The sequence below is a fragment of the Apostichopus japonicus genome, chromosome 22 (assembly GCF_037975245.1).
Source record: "Apostichopus japonicus isolate 1M-3 chromosome 22, ASM3797524v1, whole genome shotgun sequence".
Lineage (NCBI taxonomy): Eukaryota > Metazoa > Echinodermata > Holothuroidea > Aspidochirotida > Stichopodidae > Apostichopus > Apostichopus japonicus.
In genome coordinates, this window is record NC_092582.1 from 6048799 (window position 1) to 6069712 (window position 20914).

Here is a 20914-nt window from a genome sequence, read left to right on the forward strand (position 1 = left end):
TTGAATTGAAATGAAAGTACTTTTTATCAAATGTAACCAAAGAGTAGTGGCTTTGAGCTGCGATAGTAGTCGACGTAATAATCACTACAAGTTGACTCTTTAAAATATTCCTAATCTGCTTTTGTAGTATACATATAATGAACTTTTTTTGCAACGTATTTCATCATTTTAATATATAGTTAATTTAACATCACATTTCTGTCAATATTCTTTAAATCAATATCTAATTAATATTTGATTCCACAGACAAATTATTTCTTTTTCGAATAATGGAATAGAATGGTAATCTTTCGGTTATCAAATAAATTAGTTGCTGTACGTATAGAACAAAATTTGCGATCACAATTATTTTCCAAGATACTTGAAATGAAACATCACGGAATGACGACACCTTTTGGTTGTCAGTGACCTTTGCTAGTTGGCGTTACTTAATTAATGAGTGAATGGTAAAGATTATGTCGCCAGCTCAACTGAATATGAAATGCTAAAATTAAATGACGAGGCATTAAATGATGAGGGGGTGTGACACACAAGCACATACAACATTAAACAAAGAAAAAACAATGAAAGTTTGACATGCGCTATTTCAGAAAGAAATTTCTTTTTCACTTTGTAATAGTGAAATAAAAATGCAAAGGCGTGAATTATAAATTGTCGAATAATATACAATTATAATAATTAATGTACAACCTAATACAATTTTGTTTGGTTCAGTTTACGTTCTCTCGTTGATATTCGCTTGACTTTAAGGAAATGTAAAATTGGAAAAATTTAGTTAAATGCTCATCTTCAATCATTAGTAATTACATAAAGTCAGTATTGCAAGGTATCGTCTATACATGTTTGTTCGGGGTTGTATATGAGTTTCCATCGTGGGTTATGAGGATTTTTTTTATCAGAAATTCAAGGGCAGATTCTGCAGGAATATTGATCTTGCTTATTACCAGTGCTAAATATAATTATGATATACAACAATCTTAATTTAATATGACGAAACGAGCATTAGAATTGTTGAATTGTTAACTTACATATTTGTAAAGGAATAACACTTTTTTTAAATACTCTAATTTCTATAGGGTTCACCGAAAGCCGTAAAGTAAATTGGATATTCATAAAATTCCGAAACATGCTCTTTTAATTTAATTTAAAATGAAATTTATTAATATTTAGCAAAAACACGGAATAAAATATATTGCCAGTTAAAATATACTACGAGAGTTATTAATTTTACTGTTAAGCAATATAAATAACTATATCTTATCGTTTGTATAGCTTTGTTAATTTTAATATCCCTTAAAATGAGAAATAAATTGAGGAAAAACGTTCAATAAATTTAAATTTAATAAAAAGCAACACAATTTTTTTTTTACAGTAATTGCTTAGGTGGCTAGGTAGGTGAGTGGATTGGTGCAGTAGTGACGGATGGAGCTGAAAGAATTCGTGCAATTTCACATCGTGAGGCCTTCTATTGTTGTAATACTTCAATAATAATTATGTTATAACTATAGTACACACATATATATACAAACTACGTGTTCAGTTTGTGTCAAATATATTTATTTTTTGCAGTAACATAACGATCTCTTGGTTCTTCTTCCCCCAACATTTCCAAAAATAGTAAAACACTCTCAGTTTTTTTTTTCCACTCATCCCCAATAAGTGATAGGTGATCATCATGCTATGATCATTTTGATACTTTAACCGCGTTTAAATATATTTAACTTATTTTTAAGATGAAACTAAATAACTGAAAATGTGATTTCCACAGCCAAAGTATTTTGTAACAGAACCTTCGCAAAACGTCATAACCTATTGCCAAACAAAAATGTACATCACACAGCAAAAACGAATGACATACATGTCACTGCCATGAGTAACGAATAAAATACTTCCCAATTCCTATATGTTAAGTATAGACAAGGCTCGGTCGGCTACATTTACCATGGAAAGTGTGGTAGGTCCACTCAGGTTGTTGGAGAATCTTTAGACAGATTTGCAAGATTTTATAGAAAGATATATAGTGCTTATTTCAGGGAGCGCTACAAATTGGTGGCGCGAGAAGTTACTATGGAAACACTCACCAGCCGCGTTAATCACGGGAGCGAGCTTCGTTGATTTAGTTAGCAGCACTTTGGAGCAAGACAAGGTCCTAACGTAAGATTTCATTATTTTTAATTGTGTGCATGTTATGTATTTTGGATAATAACATAACTTAACATAAACCATATACATGTCGGCTACATTAATGACCATTGACATCTGACCCTCTTTTTCATCATGCCACACTTTACTACCCCTCCTCCCACCCCCTCTGCCCGCACACCCCATTACCAAATGAATGAAATATTATAGACATACATGAGACATCAGAGGCGTCGGAAGCTATTTGGGATTGGTACGGCAGATCAGAGTGTGGCCATCTATCATAATTATCGGGGGGACGTTTGGTAGGTCAAACTACGCTACGCGCCACCATGGTTGGCGCGAAAATTTTGAAAAAATGCCTCCCAGATTGCAGGAAATGGCACTTCCCGGGCTTGAAAACAAGACCCCTGTCATGCCAGAGTAGTCACATTAGCCTACTTGCTTGTTTCATTTTGGTTCTTTATATTTTGCATTTGTACCGGCTCCGACGCCCCTGGACATAAAGTAATTACATTACGTCCTTAATTAACCCATTCATATTGTTAATACATAAGCAGTTCCCGCTTAACTCTGGCTGTACGGTCCATGGTTGGGTAACCATGTGGATTCATAAAATATATTTATTATATAGTGTGCCAATGCTTAGATACACTTTAAGTCAAAAACATATCTCATAATATGCATGGTATCCATCGCTAGCGTTGTATTAGTCTTGGCCAAGTCGTTTGTAATACTCTTTTTCTCGCGTGCAAACTGTACATGCCTCAGAGACCGTTTCTGCCTACCACGAATGTGCTTGCCATGCACTGTATTTTACATGCCCGAGGATCTGTCCGATACAATCTAAGGCGTTGCCGCTGGCGGTCTCTGGGCAGTACAGCAAATAGATACGGGAATAGCTTTGTGGAAAAGAAGGTTACATTAGGCTGTTCATACTAGGTTCTGAACAATGTATGAATGATAAATTCGTATCCAAGCTCGATCGAACCCTCCACGTCCGACATAGTGAAACATTTCCAGTAGCGTGGTTATGCTGGCGTTCGTTTCAGCATTTCCACTCACCGAATTAATTGTTTTTGACGGAAACGCTCCGATTTCGCCAAACATTCTAAAATCGAGAATGACAACATTGTTTACAATTCACCTTCTGCTCACCAACTATCAAGTCTGTTCTATTTCTTTTTATTTCTGGTTGTATAGTTGGCTCTGGTCATCCACCCGAAGAAATAATATCCAAAGCCCGCCCCTAGCAACACGCTCATAGTTAGCCAGCCATTATAAGTCATTACTATCAACATCAGGGCGTACGCAACCGCTAACTGTAGAACGTGTAGTATAGTCTGTAGGGCGTGTCCTGGATGGAGCAACGGAGGGCTGAAAGAGACAAATATATCTAATTATTTCACAAAGCTGTTTGAGTTTCAATACTGAAGTTACACTACGAAATATCATTCAGTTTGTAAACAAATAAACTCAAGTGTTCCAGAGCAGTAATTTTCTGTATGTCAAAATGCAAAATGAAATTAAAAATGCAGTATAAGGTGATTAGTTGAATATTGTAGGAATCTGAAGATGGCGGCCATTGGGTGGGATATCGTTTTTACTAGTTAAAAAAAGAAAGGTACACTACTGTTGATATTTGGTTTAGATAGCAAGTATATTGTGCGACGACCTTTGACAATACAGTTTTTGCGGCTGTATTTGCTGGGAACTATACGATTTTCAAATTACTGTGATAAATTAATCGTTGCAGACGTTTTCTCAAAGTAAAGCTACCCCTCACTGCATAGCTGACACTCTTATGTATGCATGCTCAAATCTTCCGTACCATGAACATGAACATCCAAGAGCCCAAAATTGGTATCGATATAACGACAAACTTTGATCATGAACACCGCAGGGAGGAAAGCTGAAAGTGTCTCAACTTTCTCTGGTCTTATAAGTTCAGTGGTTCAGTAATATAAGTTCAGTGGCTCAGTGGTTAACGCCGGTGCCTTTCAATCATAAGGTCCCGAGTTCGAGTCACTCCAAGATTAATGTATGTCGTCCAGTTGCAGAGTTGTTGACAATGGACAATCATGGACGTTAAATATGAATCTAAGATACAGTCTTCGGTCACCTTGCGGCTTTGATAAGCCAATGATGGCTTATTCGCGAGTTCCTGCTTGCAAGAGGATCTAAAATACATACATACATACACGCATACAAGACACTGCGGCCATTATATCATTATAACTATATCACCTTCTGGGTCACTATAAATGTACACAACTTCTTAAATCCCGTTCACAGAATCATACCTGTCATCATCTTTCTCTAGGATGTGAGATGTCTCTGTACTTTCTGCAGTCGTCTCTTCACCTTGTAAGTCAGCAATCAGTGACGCCTCCAACTTCGAACGAAGTACTTTTATCCATTCAAATAGGAATGCGATGAAGAACACGACTATACACGAACCTATGAGTCCTAAAAAAACAACGATAAGAGAACAGAAAGAAACAGTATGTGACAATGAGCCACTGTGATTATTTGGGAGTGACATCACACCATTGTGACAAAGCGAATTCATCCCTCCGTAACTATTTGAAAGTGATATGACTACACTGTGGTTATACAAGACTGATGTCGCGCCGCTGTGACTTTTGGAATGTGATATCATATCTCTGTGACCATTTGAAAGTGATATCGCGCAGCCGTGACTATTTGAAGGTGATATCACTACGCTGTGACTACAAGTGACTGTGCCACTGACAAGCCACTTTGACTTTTGGAATGTGATATCATATCTCTGTGACTATTTGAAAGTGATATCGCGTGGCTGTGATTAAGTGCAAGTGAGTACCTGCAATCTTTGAAGGATAAAGGTACGCAGAATTTAAGTCAAGTTGATGCGTCATAGTCCAAGTAAAAGGAACATTTTGAGTGCTATATAGTGATGTTTCTATAGCCTGTCCGTTTTGAAGATATTCAGCTTTAATATATATTTTATGCGTGGAATGCTCATTTAAGGCTAAACTGACAATGACGTCAGCTCCTCAGTACAGGCATAACTGTTTCTGCTTTTCACAGTTGTTCTGTCAAGTTTGATAATTGAACCAAAAAATGTTCCTTTTAACTTTATTAGAACAACAAAGCACCAATGGATAACATTCATAACATTCATTTGTCTTGGAAACTTTTTTAATGAATTGTAAACATGTAACATAATTAATGAACAAAAGTCGAAAACTTTTAGACCATGTTTACTAACAATAACATATAGCCTAAATTAATATATAGAGGTATGAACAAGATGAGATGGCGCCAGACTAGTACACTACAAAAATGACATTTTACCGAGTCTATCGAATGATTGCCATAGATAATTGTACTTTATGCATGTTAATATATTGTTGGATATTGTGTAGGCCTATCTACCATCATCTTTTAAACTATATCTCCCTTTTCTTGTTAAAACAATAAACATGCATAATTGGAATATTACGCAACTTATGAGGACAGAAACTAATTAATTTAAACTTACCAGCGATTGTTTCAACCTTCCAAGCTTTAATTAATATCGTTGTTTCGACGTCAAAAGTGAAGTACATCATGTCCTGTATGATGAGACATAAACAAAGACGTATCATGAATGGTTTCTTGAATACGTCCATGCATGGAAACATTTACGGAACTTTTAAAAGAGAGTTATTTAGGCCTATGAGGGGTGGATCGAGGGTTTTATAAAGAAGGAGTGTGGCCATGAGGTCATTGAAGGCGACTCCAATGTAGGGGTGTTTCGCGGGTCCTATACCCTAGAAGAAAGAAAAATTAAAGTTTAGACGTGAAAATGATCCATTCTGAAGCATGTTGGACATACACACATTGAAACAAAAATATAGTGTCTTCAAAAAGGTAATAAATAATTATGAAGTCAGTTTTTATACTTGCTCAAGTATCAACCTTGTCTATGCAGGGTAACAATGTATAGGCCTATATACTAAGGCCTACTTTCACGTAGAACAGGGTTGTCCAACCTTTTGCAGAGGAGGGCCGCATGGAATGATTATGATGAAGGAGGGGCCGCATGAACCCTACGCTCAATTTTTCGATTTTTGCCCGAAGCCCAAGGCAACAAGATATGCATGAGCACTGCGCGCGGAGCGCACTGATTTATTTTCCTTCCTGATAAAACATGAATAAAGTCCAGCCGGCCCCCCCCCTCCCTCCCAGAAGGTTCGAATGATTGATTATATAGCTTAAAATTGTTATCAATAAATCTGCTCACTAACATTTCGCACCGTAGAGCATCTCTGGCGGGCCGGACGCAACCATGCGGCGGGCCGGACTGTGGCCCGCGGGCCGTAGGTTGGACAACCCTGACGTAGAACATTTCTTAGCTACTTTAGTTCATCACCTGTATACAAGCAGGATTTATCATACATACGTTAATAATAGTAGTTAGTGTCTTTTTTCCTTAAGTTTAAATCTCTCCCAAACTAATACCGTTCTACGAATTGTAAGAAACACGTCTTCGTATCGATTCCTTTTTTTATCTCCTTTTTTTCTTTATATAACTTATTTGTGAGTAATGCTGCTTACCTTTTAGACTTTACTAAATAGGCCTTTATTTAGTTAAATCTCTCGCAAACTAATACCGTTCTACGAATTGCAAGAAAAAAAAGTCCTATTCATGATTCCTTTGTTCTTTCCTGTTTTCTTTCTTTAGCTTATTTTGGGAGTAATGCTGCTGACGTTTTAGACTTTACTAACAAGGCCTATATTTAGTTACGGAATTATTCCAAGTAAGTGACAAAATTGGAACAAATTCCGAAGACATTTGATCAAGATGGAGATAGCACGCAATGATATACGGTATCGGACCAGGTTCATTCACTGGACATGCAATTTGCATAGCCATCTTATCACAATTTATGTATCACTGGTGTAAATAAAGTCTTTGAGAAATAGGGGGGGGGGGGAGAGTTTAAGAAACTGTAAATATGTTGTTATGATGTTGTTGTAATTACTTGCACAGCCGCAAACAGGATGTTCACAAAAATAGGTTAGAATAAAAATAAAAATATAAATAGATTAGGAATAATCAGGAAAGACAATAATAAAGGTGACTACTAATTGCGCTCTTTTCCCGCAGATTTCAAGCCAAAAGATAACCCAATTGTTATTATATTATATTGTACTAAAGTTGACATTGTTTGGATAATCTCGAATTACTAAAAAATTATCTCTGACGTTGGACTTTGGTAAACATGCATATTGTACCATTCTTCTATATAGTGTTATTGTATATTTCAAATGATTGCATAATTACCAGCAAATGCAAGCTTAAAGTGGTTTTTAGCATGAGTTATACCTATACTAACGCTATGGACGTTTTCTCTCAGTCGCGTGTCCCTTCAGGACCACCGTAGATACAGCTATATTGACCCATGTTGATGTGTAGTATAGTGCTGAGTGTCTGACAGTTTACATTCACAAATGCATATTCCTATAGTTACATATACACAGACCGACATTTTGCATACATAATGTCCACATTTATGATTTTCGATTGCCAGGCTTCCAAGTTTACTAACGAAGAAACACAGTAGCTTCAACAGAACTAACCAATTATTTATAAACGTATAGTCATATGCAAGGGCGGCGGAACCGGGGGGGGGGGGGCACAGGGGGCACGTGTCCCCCCACTTTTCCTCAGGGTTAAAAATGTGCCCTTTTTCTACATAAAAATTGAGGTGTCTCAAGTTAGCAAGAGGCCAGGGAACCAGAATGAACACTCGGGAAGGGCCGTTTCCGGCCATCTGAGGGGTTTGTAAAACCAAAAATTTTCTTGTACGCTCCGCGCCAACCGATGGTGGCGCTCCGCTCAGAATGTCGTGCATACAACTTTGGATATTGCAGTGCTAGTATGCATTTTTTCCATGAAAGGGGGGGGGGGGGGCCGTTGATGGAGTGATGTGTATACGCGAAAAAGATAATACAATAAGAGTTATAAAGGTTACTAAATATAAGGCTACATCAGTCCAATTGAATTTCTGCAAAGTGCCCTTTGATGTCGGTGCCCCCCCCCCCCCAGATTAAAAGTGCTTCCGCCGCCCTTGGTCATATGTTCCTATTTACATACCGAGATTTGCATGTAGTTCAAATATTTGATCGCAGCTATTACGGCTAGGTCTTTCAAATAAAAGATTACAAAGTTATATTCAAATATAGAAAACTGTATGAGGTAACTCGACACAAGTTTTATCATATACCTATATGCCCATGCATATATACTCATCCTGCGTCCATGAACTTGTACCCCCCCCCCCCCCCACCCACCCCCTAATTGAGTGATAAAAGATCAAATTCGAATTTGTGAGACACAAAAGTATTGCTGTATTGTTTTAAACGGTTACCATTTGCTGTTTGGGAGCAGTCAACTGATTACACACACACATAGTCCTATATCGTCACATTGAGAGGTATCTAATCATGTGTATGAATATTGCTTGCACTGGCAGCTATATAGCACATAGAATACCACACAAGTGAAGATACAGCATTTGAGCAACGACTGTTTTGCCAATAGTTTAATACAATAGCGTACTTACCTCCATCGTTGTATGTCATAGTTTTCTTCTTAGCCCCGACGCGTCTCTTAATGTCATGTCTTCCAAGCTCCCATGAATCTGTAAGTTTTTGAAGTGGTTTAGGTTATGAAGTGGTAGGTGATAAATCACATAGACATTCAGTTGGCGTGATTTTCAAGTGCTATACGCAGATACTGCTATAGACTATACCAGTACATTTAAACTGCATGCATTGATGAATATCGGCTTCCATCCCTTCGTATATATTATAGCCTACTGACATAACAGTTGCAGCTATAGTTTTAGATGAAACTCTCTGAATAGCAATACGATCGAATCGTTATATTATTAAATGTCTGTTTATAGGCTTATCGTTCATTTAGGCCTGCCAAGTTAAAACATCAGTAAAAAGATGTAGGCTAGTTATATAATAATCAGTAAATTTTCCTACACATATAGAAAGTAAACAAACAACCAACGTATTCTTCATATTCTAGTTCGTTCCAAAATGGGCCGTTCTTGGTGGCCAGAAGCGTATCTTAACGTTACTTAAACAAATGTTTATACATATATATATATATATATGAATGATATGATATGACATGATAAGATATGATATAAAGACTAGCTTTCATTGAAATCCAACCAACCTAAACTGTCAATCTCAGTGCGAGCCTAAAAGATTTTCCTGTCATGCATGCATATTAATACTTTGATTGAGGGTCCCTGTTGCATGGTACGGGGTAGTAAACCAACTCAATCTGTCCTAAGCTGATGTGTTACAATACCGTAAGCCTCCATTAAAACTAAGCCTGCAATGTTGAAAACTCGTTGACTAATTTACCTTTACCTACATTAATCTGGGAATTATCCCAGGAACTAACTGACGCTTTATAGTAACTTTTCTATTGAAAGAACGAAGTTTTAACCCACTGTTTGAGCAGCCTAGGAAATCCTCAAAAGAACTAATTGCGAGCATCCGAAAACATTTGTAACGAAAATCAAACCCATTTGTAAAACGGATCATAAGGTTAAAACTGAAAATTTCCTCCTTGTTGATCCGAGTAGACAAGTATACTGAGTTTTTTAGTTTTCATTCCTTCTATATATAAACGAATCAAATAAAACTATATGCTAACTACAGTAACTTTCACATTCTACGCAGCCATGCAATACTATACGATCACGTCTTTCCGCCATGCTTTGAACCTTGACTTGATTCTACGCAGTTGCTTCAAAACTCTACCGCAACTCTGTCAAAATCAAGTCAAAAGAAACTTGGCTTTAGTATTGATGAAGAAGAACTTTCTTTCACCTACATGTAGATCAGTTGTGAGGTTACCACTTTGTGGAAGAAGAAACTTCGAAAATATTTTACAAAATCCAAGGTAAAAAGCTTCTGAACTTTGCGAGACAGTTTCTTAAAAAGGTAATGTTACAAGTGATGTGAATCCTCGGCGAAACATATGTTTGAAATCACAAACTGATCTACCCGTTTATAGCGTGAACTAAAAGGACACACTAAATGTTTGCTGTTCTCTTATAGCAAATAATATCAAGTGAGCACTTGTACAAATAATTACAGTCAACAATCCATTCCCACGACTTTTGGACTCACATTGACATTTACGTTAGTTGTAAAGCATTGCGATTAAAGGTATAATAGACTTTACTGGTTGTTAAACAATGTAAATCGAAGAAAGTTTTAAATCATTTCTGAATAGGTAGAAAGGGTCAGTGTAGTTTCATTTATGGTATATAAGCTGGATATTAAGCTTGTATGGTGTGAATTGATATAAGTTTGAAATAATAGGCGAGCACAAAACCGGAGACGGTGCACGCGTATAGACCCTATTTCTGAGAATTGAGTTAAATTGAAAATATATATAGGTTAAAAGAAATATAACTAACATGGAAGCTGACGTCATCATTAAATTTGTGGCGTTAGTGGAACATTCCAAACATGTAATAGGTCATGAACTCGTCTATAATGTTTATTACCGGACATTCGATTATATCATTCAGTGTGTTGAGAGATTAAAACCACAGTCAGTCATATACAGTGGTAGCCTATACCATTTCTGAAATCAAGTAAAACTACACAACAAGCTGACACAGAAAAGCTATCGTCATAGCAAGCTGGAGTAAACTGCTCATGGTATAGACTCTGCGGAGTCTGTTATGTGAATTCCGATCAGTCTACAACCTTCCGACACCGAGGACTTCGATCATGATTCGCTCACTCAAGATATCTACATAACACACTGCAAACGGCAACAGAGGAGTGGGAACAGACAGTGGGGAAGAATATATATATACGCGCAGATAATTATTTACAAATTATCCCCGAAATCAGCGTCTAACTCGTACCTTATGAACGCAATCTACACGTAATAATGCTCAATCGAGCCTGCTTGGGCTCGAAGGAACAAAAATGCGAGCAGACGAGGGCATATACCCCTAACACGTAGCCTCGAGACATCATCTACACGTAAAACACTCCCTTACGGCGACTGTATAGCTTCGACACGAGGAATATATGACGTAATCACTGCAATTGCCTATAGCAGATCGGTAATAGCTATTTATTGACCGTTGAAATGGTTACCCTAATTATAGTGTATCTATTTACAAATCATTATACATATCTACAAATTATCCCCGAAATCAGCGTCTAATTCGTCCCTTATGGACGCAATCTAAACGTAATAAAGCTCACTCGAGCCTGATGGGCTTGAAGGAATAAAATTGCGACGCGACGAAGTCATTTACCGCTTACACGAACCTTCGAGACATCATCTACACGTAATCGACACAAGGAATACATGACTTAATCACAGCAATTGCCTATAGACGATCGGTAATAGCTATTTATTGACCGTCAAAACGTGAAAACAATTTATACAATTAAGTATTGAGAATGAAACAGATTCAAATGCAAATCAAAATATTTTCTACGCGAAAAAAAAACAAGAAAAAGGAAAAGGTGTTGACGGGGAATCGAACCCGGGACCTCGCACACACAAAACGAGAGCCGTACCTCTAAACCAATAGGCCGCTTGTATATAAGCTAACATGGTAGCCAAGCCTACGTAGCTTCGACACGTCGGCTTCCAGCCAGTCGGTAGTAGCTATCGGCATACCTTCGACACGAGAAATAGATGACGTAATCACAGCAATTGCCTATAGCAGATCGGTACTAGCTATTTATTGACCGTGGAAATGGTTACCCTAGTGTATCTGTTTACAAATCATTATACATATCTACAAATTATCCCCGAAATCAGCGTCTAATTCGTCCCTTATGGACGCAATCTACACGTAATAATGCTCACTCGAGCCTGCTTGGGCTCGAAGGAACACAAATGCGACAAGACGAGGGCATATACCCCTAACACGTAGGCTCGAGACATCATCTACACGTAAAACACTCCCTTACGGCGACTGTATACCTTCGACACGAGGAATATATGACGTAATCACTGCAATTTCCTATAGCAGATCGGTAATAGCTATTTATTGTTTGTGGAAATGGTTTCCCTAGTGTATTTATTTAAAAATCATTATACATATTTACAAATTATCCCCGAAATCAGCGTCTAATTCGTCCCTTATGGACGCAATCTACACGTAATAATGCTCACTCGAGTCTGCTTGGTCTTGAAGGAATAAAAATGCGAGGCGACGGAGTCATTTACCGCTTACACGAAGCTTCGAGACATCATCTACACGTAAAGAACTCCATTGCGGCGACTGTATAGCTTCGACACGAGAAATAGATGACGTAATCACAGCAATTGCCTATAGCAGATCGGTAATAGCTATTTATTGACCTTAGAAATGGTTACCCTAGTGTATTATTTACAAATCATTATACATATTTACAAATTATCCCCGAAATCAGCGTCTAATTCACACAAATCGGACACAATCTACACGTAATAATGCTCACTCGAGCCTGCTTGGGCTTGTAGGAATAAAATTGCGAAGCGACGGAGTCATTTACCGCTTACACGAACCTTCGAGACATCATCTACGCGTAATCGACACAAGGAATACATGACTTTATCACAGCAATTGCCTATAGACGATCGGTAATAGCTATTTATTGACCGTCAAAACGTGAAAACAATTTATACAATTAAGTATTGAGAATGGAACAGATTCAAATGCAAATCAAAATATTTTCTACGCGAAAAAACAAGAAAAAGGAAAAGGTGTTGACAGGGGATCGAGCCCGGGACCTCGCACACACAAAACGAGAGCCGTACCTCTAAACCAATAGGCCGCTTGTATATAAGCTAACATGGTAGCCAAGCCTACGTCGCTTCGACACGTCGGCCTCCAGCCAGTCGGTAGTAGCTATCGGTATACCTTCGACACGAGAAATAGATGACGTAATCACAGCAATTGCCTATAGCAGATCGTTACTAGCTATTTATTGACCGTGGAAATGGTTACCCTAGTGTATCTGTTTACAAATCATTATACATATTTACAAATTATCCCCGAAATCAGCGTCTAATTCGTCCCTTATGGGCGCAATCTACACGTAATAATACTCACTCGAGCCTGCTTGGGCTCGAAGGAACAAAAATGCGACCAGACGAGGGCATATACCCCTAACACGTAGCCTCGAGATCTCATCTACACGTAAAACACTTCCTTTCGGCGACTGTATAGCTTCGACACGGGGAATATATGACGTAATCACTGCAATTGCCTATAGCAGATCGGTAATAGCTATTTATTGACCGTGGAAATGGTTACCCTAGTGTATTTATTTACAAATCATTATACATATTTACAAATTATCCCCGAAATCAGCGTCTAATTCGTCCCTTGTGGGCGCAATCTACACGTAATAATGCTCACTCGAGCCTGCTTGGGCTCGAAGGAACAAAAAAAAAAAGCTAACAGACGAGGGCATATACCCCTAGCACGTAGCCTCGAGACATCATCTACACGTAAAACACTCCCTTTCGGTGACTTTATAGCTTAGACACGGGGAATATATGACGTAATCACAGCAATTGAATTTTGAAAGTCTTTCACTGATGCTTGGAATTAAGGTCAAGTCCTCGGTACCGCTATTAACAATGAGCCCTCATAAACCATGAGTCATTGAAAGCAACGGCGTAGCAATTAATATGGTGCCCGGGCTAGGGATTAGATGGGGCGGGGTATTTTACTTATGCATGAGCTTCTTTTGAGGAGTGAGGATAGTTTACTTGACAATGCCAAACCATACATAATTAAACATTGTGTTTATCTTCAATGTATATACAATAGAAAGCCGATACTTAAGAAAGAAAAACAGACAAGAGCATCAATGACGCAGTATCTCAATACTGGAAGTTTTAATTTTGATTCCTAATTTCAAATCTTTGCTCTGTCTCTACAATTATCAATATCAATCATGGTACAACAAATATATAACTTGCATTTTTGCCACTAATAGTCTCTGCAGGTTACACTTTATCCTGCTAGTCTTGCCTTTAGCGCTCATTGCCTGTTAGTCGAAAGAACGACGTTGCAAGGTTTAGTAATGTCATAGAATATTTAAGAACTTGTTTTTTATGTGGTATCCTTCATCTTGGGTCAGTCTCTGTTGGACTTTTTGGTCATATAGTTTGACGTCAATCACAACGGCCAAATTAGAAGAGGCGAACAACTCGACCATATTCTTGATGCCTGCCTTGAGAGCTAGGCCTATTGACCTACTGTATGTTACTGAAGACTGTAGTGGTGACTACCATCAAAACTGTGTCCACTTCTAGATATCAAAACAACCCACGTTTTTCCATCTCAATTTTTCTGACATGAAGATTTCATGGATTTATGACTTGGAAAAAATAATGTAAAAGAAGATTACAAGTTTTTATATGCAAGTGATGGGTGGCCTCCTCCCCCCCCCCCCCCTAATAGCCACCTCAGTTCCTCTCCATTTTGTTATTTTATTTTAATTCTTTGTACAATTGATGTCAAACATTACAGGTTCAAAAGAAAGCTAAACATACTTCTTATAACCTTATACATCTTATATCCTTATAAATAAAACATAACCTTATACAATTTTTATAGTCTTATAAAAGTTGTGATGCTATGGCCGGCTCCTGTTTTATACGTACCCATCAAACAAACTTACCCTGGTCCTTCCTAGGAAAAGCTGTCTGAACACCAGTACAATGCTAATGTGGCTATCACTGAAAGCCTAATAGGCCTAGGCCTATAGCCTATATATATATATTTTTTAAATGCACTAGGCCTACAGTAAGTAGCCTTCAGAAATACAAGAACGTGTATACGTAATTATACAAAATACATGAAGGGCAATCAAACAAACTTATCGTGGCCCCTGCTCTGAAAAGCTACCTGAACACCAGTACTATCCTTAAATGGATGCTACAAAAACGAAGGCCTAATATAAATTAAATGCACTACGTAGAATTCAGCAGTACAGGCTGTGTATATGTAATTAGCATGCAATACACACCTCGCGTACCTAACTACAGTACAGAAAATTTGTCGCGAGGGTAGCCATTTTCGTATATAACATGTAGCTGTCATGAGTCATAGCCAATCTGCTACAAAACAGACTTGGGGGCGGGGCTTAACCATCAAAAACGGACCTTTTTACTAAAAGTAGGGGCGACAGCTCAGTGTTGTTTTAAGAAAGAAAAATCATTTAAACATCAAATAAAGCAAATAAAAGCCATAAAATGTCATATACAACTAGTAAAATTCTTATTAATACCTACCTGTAAACAACAAATGAAAGTTTAAAATGTTAATAAAATATATAATACATAGGACCCTACTTTAGACGATACCACTGTTGAAAGACAATTCTATTCTATTCTCTTTCATAAAACATAAGTTTTGGAGCGTGTGCAAAACAGGTCTGCCAAAGTGTGTTTTCGGCCCGAATTGGACATAAATCGGTGAAAAAGTCACAGAATGAGATACAATTCTGGAATAAAAAATAGTAACTTTTGTTGGTCTATATGATATATTCTTGCTCTGGAAATTCCAGAAAAAAAGAACTTTGTTTGAAGACGCTGAAAAATTTTTAAGAGAAGAGAGAGTCCCACTTACTGTTACAATATCTCTATACATGTAATGTATTGAGATAATAATACGGGAAGAGGTAATGAGATCCGATGTTCACATCTTATTCATAATGTTTAACTCGTCACTTTTGGAAGAACTATGTTAAGTGCACCGTTTATTTAACTTGTGTCCCGTAAGGCTCCAGGGCCCGGGCATACCCCCCCCCCCTTGAAATCACTTGCGTTATGTCCCTGACTGAAAGGGATGAACACAATATAATAATAAATTCAATGTTTCAGAAAAAATGTTTATTTTCGATTTAAACAAAACAAAAGTTTTTAAAAAGCCCAATTGAAAAGTGTATATGTATAATGCACAAAAACATAGTGAATGTTATAAAAGACAACGCAAATAAAATAATCATAATCATAACGTTAATAAGAACAATAATGCTTGGAATTACAAAACCGCTGATATCGCGGTATTAAGCAACCGATACAGAACAACAAACGATGACGAAATTCCTCGCTACTTTCTTCTTTATTTGCAACACATTTCACACGATACAATGGACATGACGATACAACGGACATCCGGTATACCGGAACAGGATTATCCAAAATAGTCAGAGGTAAGTGCCTAGGGTTACCTCCCCCACCCCCCCCCCAGGGCCAATGTAAACACAACGGATACAAACTTTCCTTTTACGGGTTGTGCCTTCAAATGAAACAAACGGGGAACAGGAATGTGGTGTTTAGAGCCCCTAGGAAAGTGACACTGCATACTTGTATAGATTGGGCCTAGGCAGACAAGAGACAAAAGCGACAGAAACACGACTGATGCGAAATCGGGTAAAAGAAGGAGTGTGACATTCCTATTTTAATGACCCCTCCCCCCACCCCCCCCCCCACTCCAATCTACTCGGTTCCCACGAACATGAAATGTGTCTTCAAAAAACTAGAATCATTGCACATTTCAAGAAAAACTTTATCCTATTTTTAAGATATTGTACAAGTTACTAAGCAATCCAAGAAATGAATGTTTCTCCCGTCCTGTAGGACTCAACTACTATATACGGGATATCAATCAAAGTTTTAACTTGATTAGGGGTTTACAGACGAATCAATTTGACAATGATTTAACAAAAGATCTAAACATCTTTTACAAATAACAATTTGTATCCAAGGTGATCCATGTCGTGAACACGTTCTTGGCAATTAAACTAAATCGATGTCACCAAGCCATTTGAGAGTAAATATATCTTCGCAGCTATATATAACACTGATAACTGAAGCCTTGCAATCTTGACGACTGGTCTCCCTTCCCTTTCGGGTCTTACCCCTCCCAAACCTTCCCCTCCCCTCCCCTGTCACGTTATGTCCAAATGTATTACCACGCGTCTATATATAAACTAAACCAGGCTATTCGAGAAGAACGCACGAGATTTACAATTACATAATATAAGTGAATTTCTGTTCAACCAAGTAGCACGTAGTTGAATTTACATGATTCAACCACGTACATGTGTAATATAAAAACTATAAACCTGTGCATTGTTTATTACTCTTCTCGTACCATATCCATTTGAATATTAACCATCTATGACACGGTTTATGCCGCTAATGATATTTCGTAGACCAAAATAAACACTACACGCTTTTTTTAGCGTTGTGTATAATTATGTACCATAAATACATGGCCACACTATAACATACTAATTGCTAAATGTATAGGCATATATTTAAACAGCTGTGTCAAAACATGTATAATTAACATTCAAGTTTTCCAGAGAGCCTACATACGATGTTTCTTTTTTTTTTATTGAAATAAAACAATAAAACAAATGTAATGGAATATGAATGATACAAGAAAACTTGTTTTATGAGATTTTTAAGAAATGGATACGTTATTGCAGGTGGTGCACTTTCTAAATTTGTTGCAAGTGAAAGAACAAACACATGATGTTTACGTTACATAAAATATCATGTTAGGCCTCAAACTAAAACAGCCCAATTTATCAACTTTATGGGATATTCTGGTGGTTAAGATTGACTACAGCTTTCCAAACAACGTTGTAAACGCGTACGTGATTAACACACCATGATAGCATGTATTAGACGCGAAGATAAATATATTTCTTATTTTAAATTATTTTAAATTTGGTGAGGTTCTACGAATCATGAGTGTAAATGGCAACTGCAGGGTGAGTGCCATCATCAAGGCGAATGAGCTGAAAACATAGTTGTATTCTTCTATAATGTACGCATCATTTATTTAAAACAGAAGATGACTTCTTTCAAGGGGCAAATAAACAATGTGATTATCAAGGGAAGGTAAGGCTTTTCAAGAACTTGCGTCATAATGACATCACAAACCATAGTTACTGTATGATCTATATCCGTGATTAATGAGTTATATCTTGCAAACATAAATGACTTTCAAACGACAATAGAATTGAAAAAAAATACTGAGATTTCAGCTAGCAAAAGTGGAATACGTTTGTCTTCAATCGGAATGTTCCTATTAAACGATGTGGTAGATATCTTACCTATATGCTTCCACTATCAAGACAAGTTGCTATACTTGAGAACGTGACATTGTGTGTACTTGTTAAAGCTGCGCTTCCATTCATTATGGTACAGTGTCTTTTATCGTTTAATACTTAACTTTCATAACAATACAGTTCATTACACTGAGTTATATAGCCATTAATCAACTATTGAACAAAACCATTTTTCTGAAGACTTCATGGCATTTTTAAAGCTTGATTAAAACTAAGATGAAAATGTTCCTAGACTATAAATATTTTAAAGATCAGGATGCCATCGCTAATTGGTCTTTAATCAATGATATTCAAATGGTGCAAAAAGCTATCAGGGAGGGCGTCCTTTACAATCTGAACAATTACAATCTTACTTTGGAGTAATACAATTACTCGACAAGGTTTTGGTAAATTGTCGAAACTTTTCGATCCAGCCATAAAACAATTTATTTAAGAATCGAAAGGATAATTTCCTGATATTTATGACGGTTGAACATGAGGTCACGTGAGCAGTGCTAGCAAATCATTGCTTTTCGCGGTATTCTAAACTACAGTGAGTGCGTACTAATGAATCATTAGTGCAATAGTACTTATCATTCATGAAGGCAAATCTTAAAGGAAAAAAATTGATAATGTTTTTTCCTTCAGTGCGTAGCTTCATTAATGTCCACAATAATGGACTTCCGCCACCCGAATGCAAAATAGCCTGCACCGGAACCAAGGACAATTGACATCGTCAGCCAAAGGTTAAAGGTCATAACAACTAACATAAGGCTGTAGCTGATGGCTGTTTGGAGGATGTGAAGAATCGTCTGCAGAAAGTGGCCACATGAAAAAAAGCTCGTTCTGTGAAAGATAAGGAAATTGAAGAAAGAAACATATTTTATGAAAAGATATCATATAAGATGTTTCTCTTAATAATTTGAACTTTAATTCTTTCTTAACTGAATTATTTTTTTTAGACAAAAACAATGATAATTTTTTTGGAACTTACGTTATACTTGAGTTGGATGGAATTGGTGAGCCTATCTACATTGGTACCATAAGTAAGGAATGATCAAGGAAATATGGGAATGAGCTAATGAAGGGCGACATAAGACAAGATGATGACTCAGACAAGAACGACATGAAGATGGCAATGAAAGAAAGACGAATGTTTGTTGGTTATAGAATTAACTAGGTTTATCCTTCTTGCATAATTGAGAGAAATCACGTTGCCTCTTGCAAAACAGGACAGGATTTCAAGATAATGGAGAATTCAATAGAGAAACACTTGCATGTATATAACACATCGACTCATATATGGGAATGGACAGCAATGTGACATTATCAGGGATATGTGTAGAGATCGATAGAACTCTGTGTCTAAGCAGGGAGTTGTTATGGAACATAACAACTCCGTAGTCTAAGCATGTAGTCATTACCCTGTTTGGGTAACACTTTTACACTTCCATGGTCTGAGTTAAATTACAGTAAGCCCAGCAAACCAGTATCTTCTTACAAAATTTATCTTGAGGCAGAGCTCATATCGTTTCGTCTTGTATCTAACGTTACGGGTATAACATTTCACTCAAGGATGTCAGTAAGGAGAGTCATAATTTATGATTTCTCGAATGCCACGTATAACGTGAATGATGTTTGTGTTAAGGTACAGGCTTAATCAAGATAGTAATGTAGGTTAGCCGATATAGAAGTTTCACAAGAATACTAGTTACAAGAAATATCAGGTGCGTATCCAGGGGGGGGCGTTAGGGGCGCGCGCCCCCCGGGTAAGGAAAAGAGGAGAGAAGAAAAGAGAAGAAAAAAGGGAAAAGGAGGGGGAAAAAAAGAAAAGGAGGAGAGGAAGGAAGGGAAAAGAACAAGAAAAAAGAGAGAAAAAGGGAAAAGGAGGGAGTAGAAGATAGCCAAGACCTCGGGAAGAGAAAGAGGAACAGTCATAGTTAAAGCGCTAATCCCTATTATATACACAGGGTAGCCAGTGACAGATCGAGGATTACGGAGGGGGTGTGCGCCCAACCCTACCCCTTACATCGACAACTCAATTTTAGACGTTTCCATTTTTCCTCTCTCACTAATGTATATAAATACTATATATGGTCTATCATAACGCGTGTGTGTGGGACGCCTTAAACAATTGTAGAATTGTGCTATATGGAACCAACTGTGGCTGGTCTTGAACTCGACCGAGTCGTCGGGGAACATTTCGGGAAGGGGGCGACCGACCCCCCCCCCCCCCCGAGCAAATTTTCTTTATGACATCGCTAGTAATTTCAAAATAGACAATGCTTAGATGCAACTTACAAGGCCTGGGAAGTGTCATTTCCAGCGATCTGGGAGGCATTTTCGGCCAAAATTTTTCTTGTACGCTTCGCGCCAACTCATGGTGGCGCTTCGCTTAGATAGTTTGCCTACAGGCAATTACTCGCTACACGCCTGTTCGAATTTGTAAAGCAAAGAGCAGATATAACATCATATCAGTGAGCATTGAAATGCATTTTCCACGATGAACAGCCTCAAAAACTGTCTATGTGTGTAGTCAAAGGCGTAGGAGCCCAATTGGATTTGGGGGCTGTAATGACTTGCCCGAAAAAAAAAGCCAAAA

The 20914-nt window shown here is 37.6% G+C and overlaps 1 protein-coding gene across 1 annotated transcript; it reads right to left on the reverse strand.

Annotated features, from left to right (window-relative positions):
• Positions 1-5: 5 nt before the first annotated feature.
• LOC139964006 (protein SLC31A2-like) lies at positions 6-10208 on the reverse strand. The gene is made up of 5 exons (XM_071965298.1): positions 10037-10208; positions 8739-8816; positions 5669-5741; positions 4446-4611; positions 6-3519 (listed from the first exon to the last, which is right to left on the reverse strand). The coding sequence occupies exons 2-5, from the start codon at positions 8742-8744 to the stop codon at positions 3318-3320; spliced, it is 447 nt and encodes a 148-aa protein (XP_071821399.1). The 5' UTR covers positions 8745-8816; positions 10037-10208; the 3' UTR covers positions 6-3317.
• Between the last annotated feature and the right edge of the window lie 10706 nt (positions 10209-20914).

Excerpts from the sequence above, each read along its gene's own strand:
- LOC139964006 (XM_071965298.1), bottom strand. Across the intron at positions 4,612-5,668 it reads GAAGGTTGAAACAATCGCTG|GACTCATAGGTTCGTGTATA; the intron begins GTAAGTTTAAAT and ends TTGTTTTTTTAG. Across the intron at positions 3,520-4,445 it reads CTAGAGAAAGATGATGACAG|CCCTCCGTTGCTCCATCCAG; the intron begins GTATGATTCTGT and ends TGTCTCTTTCAG.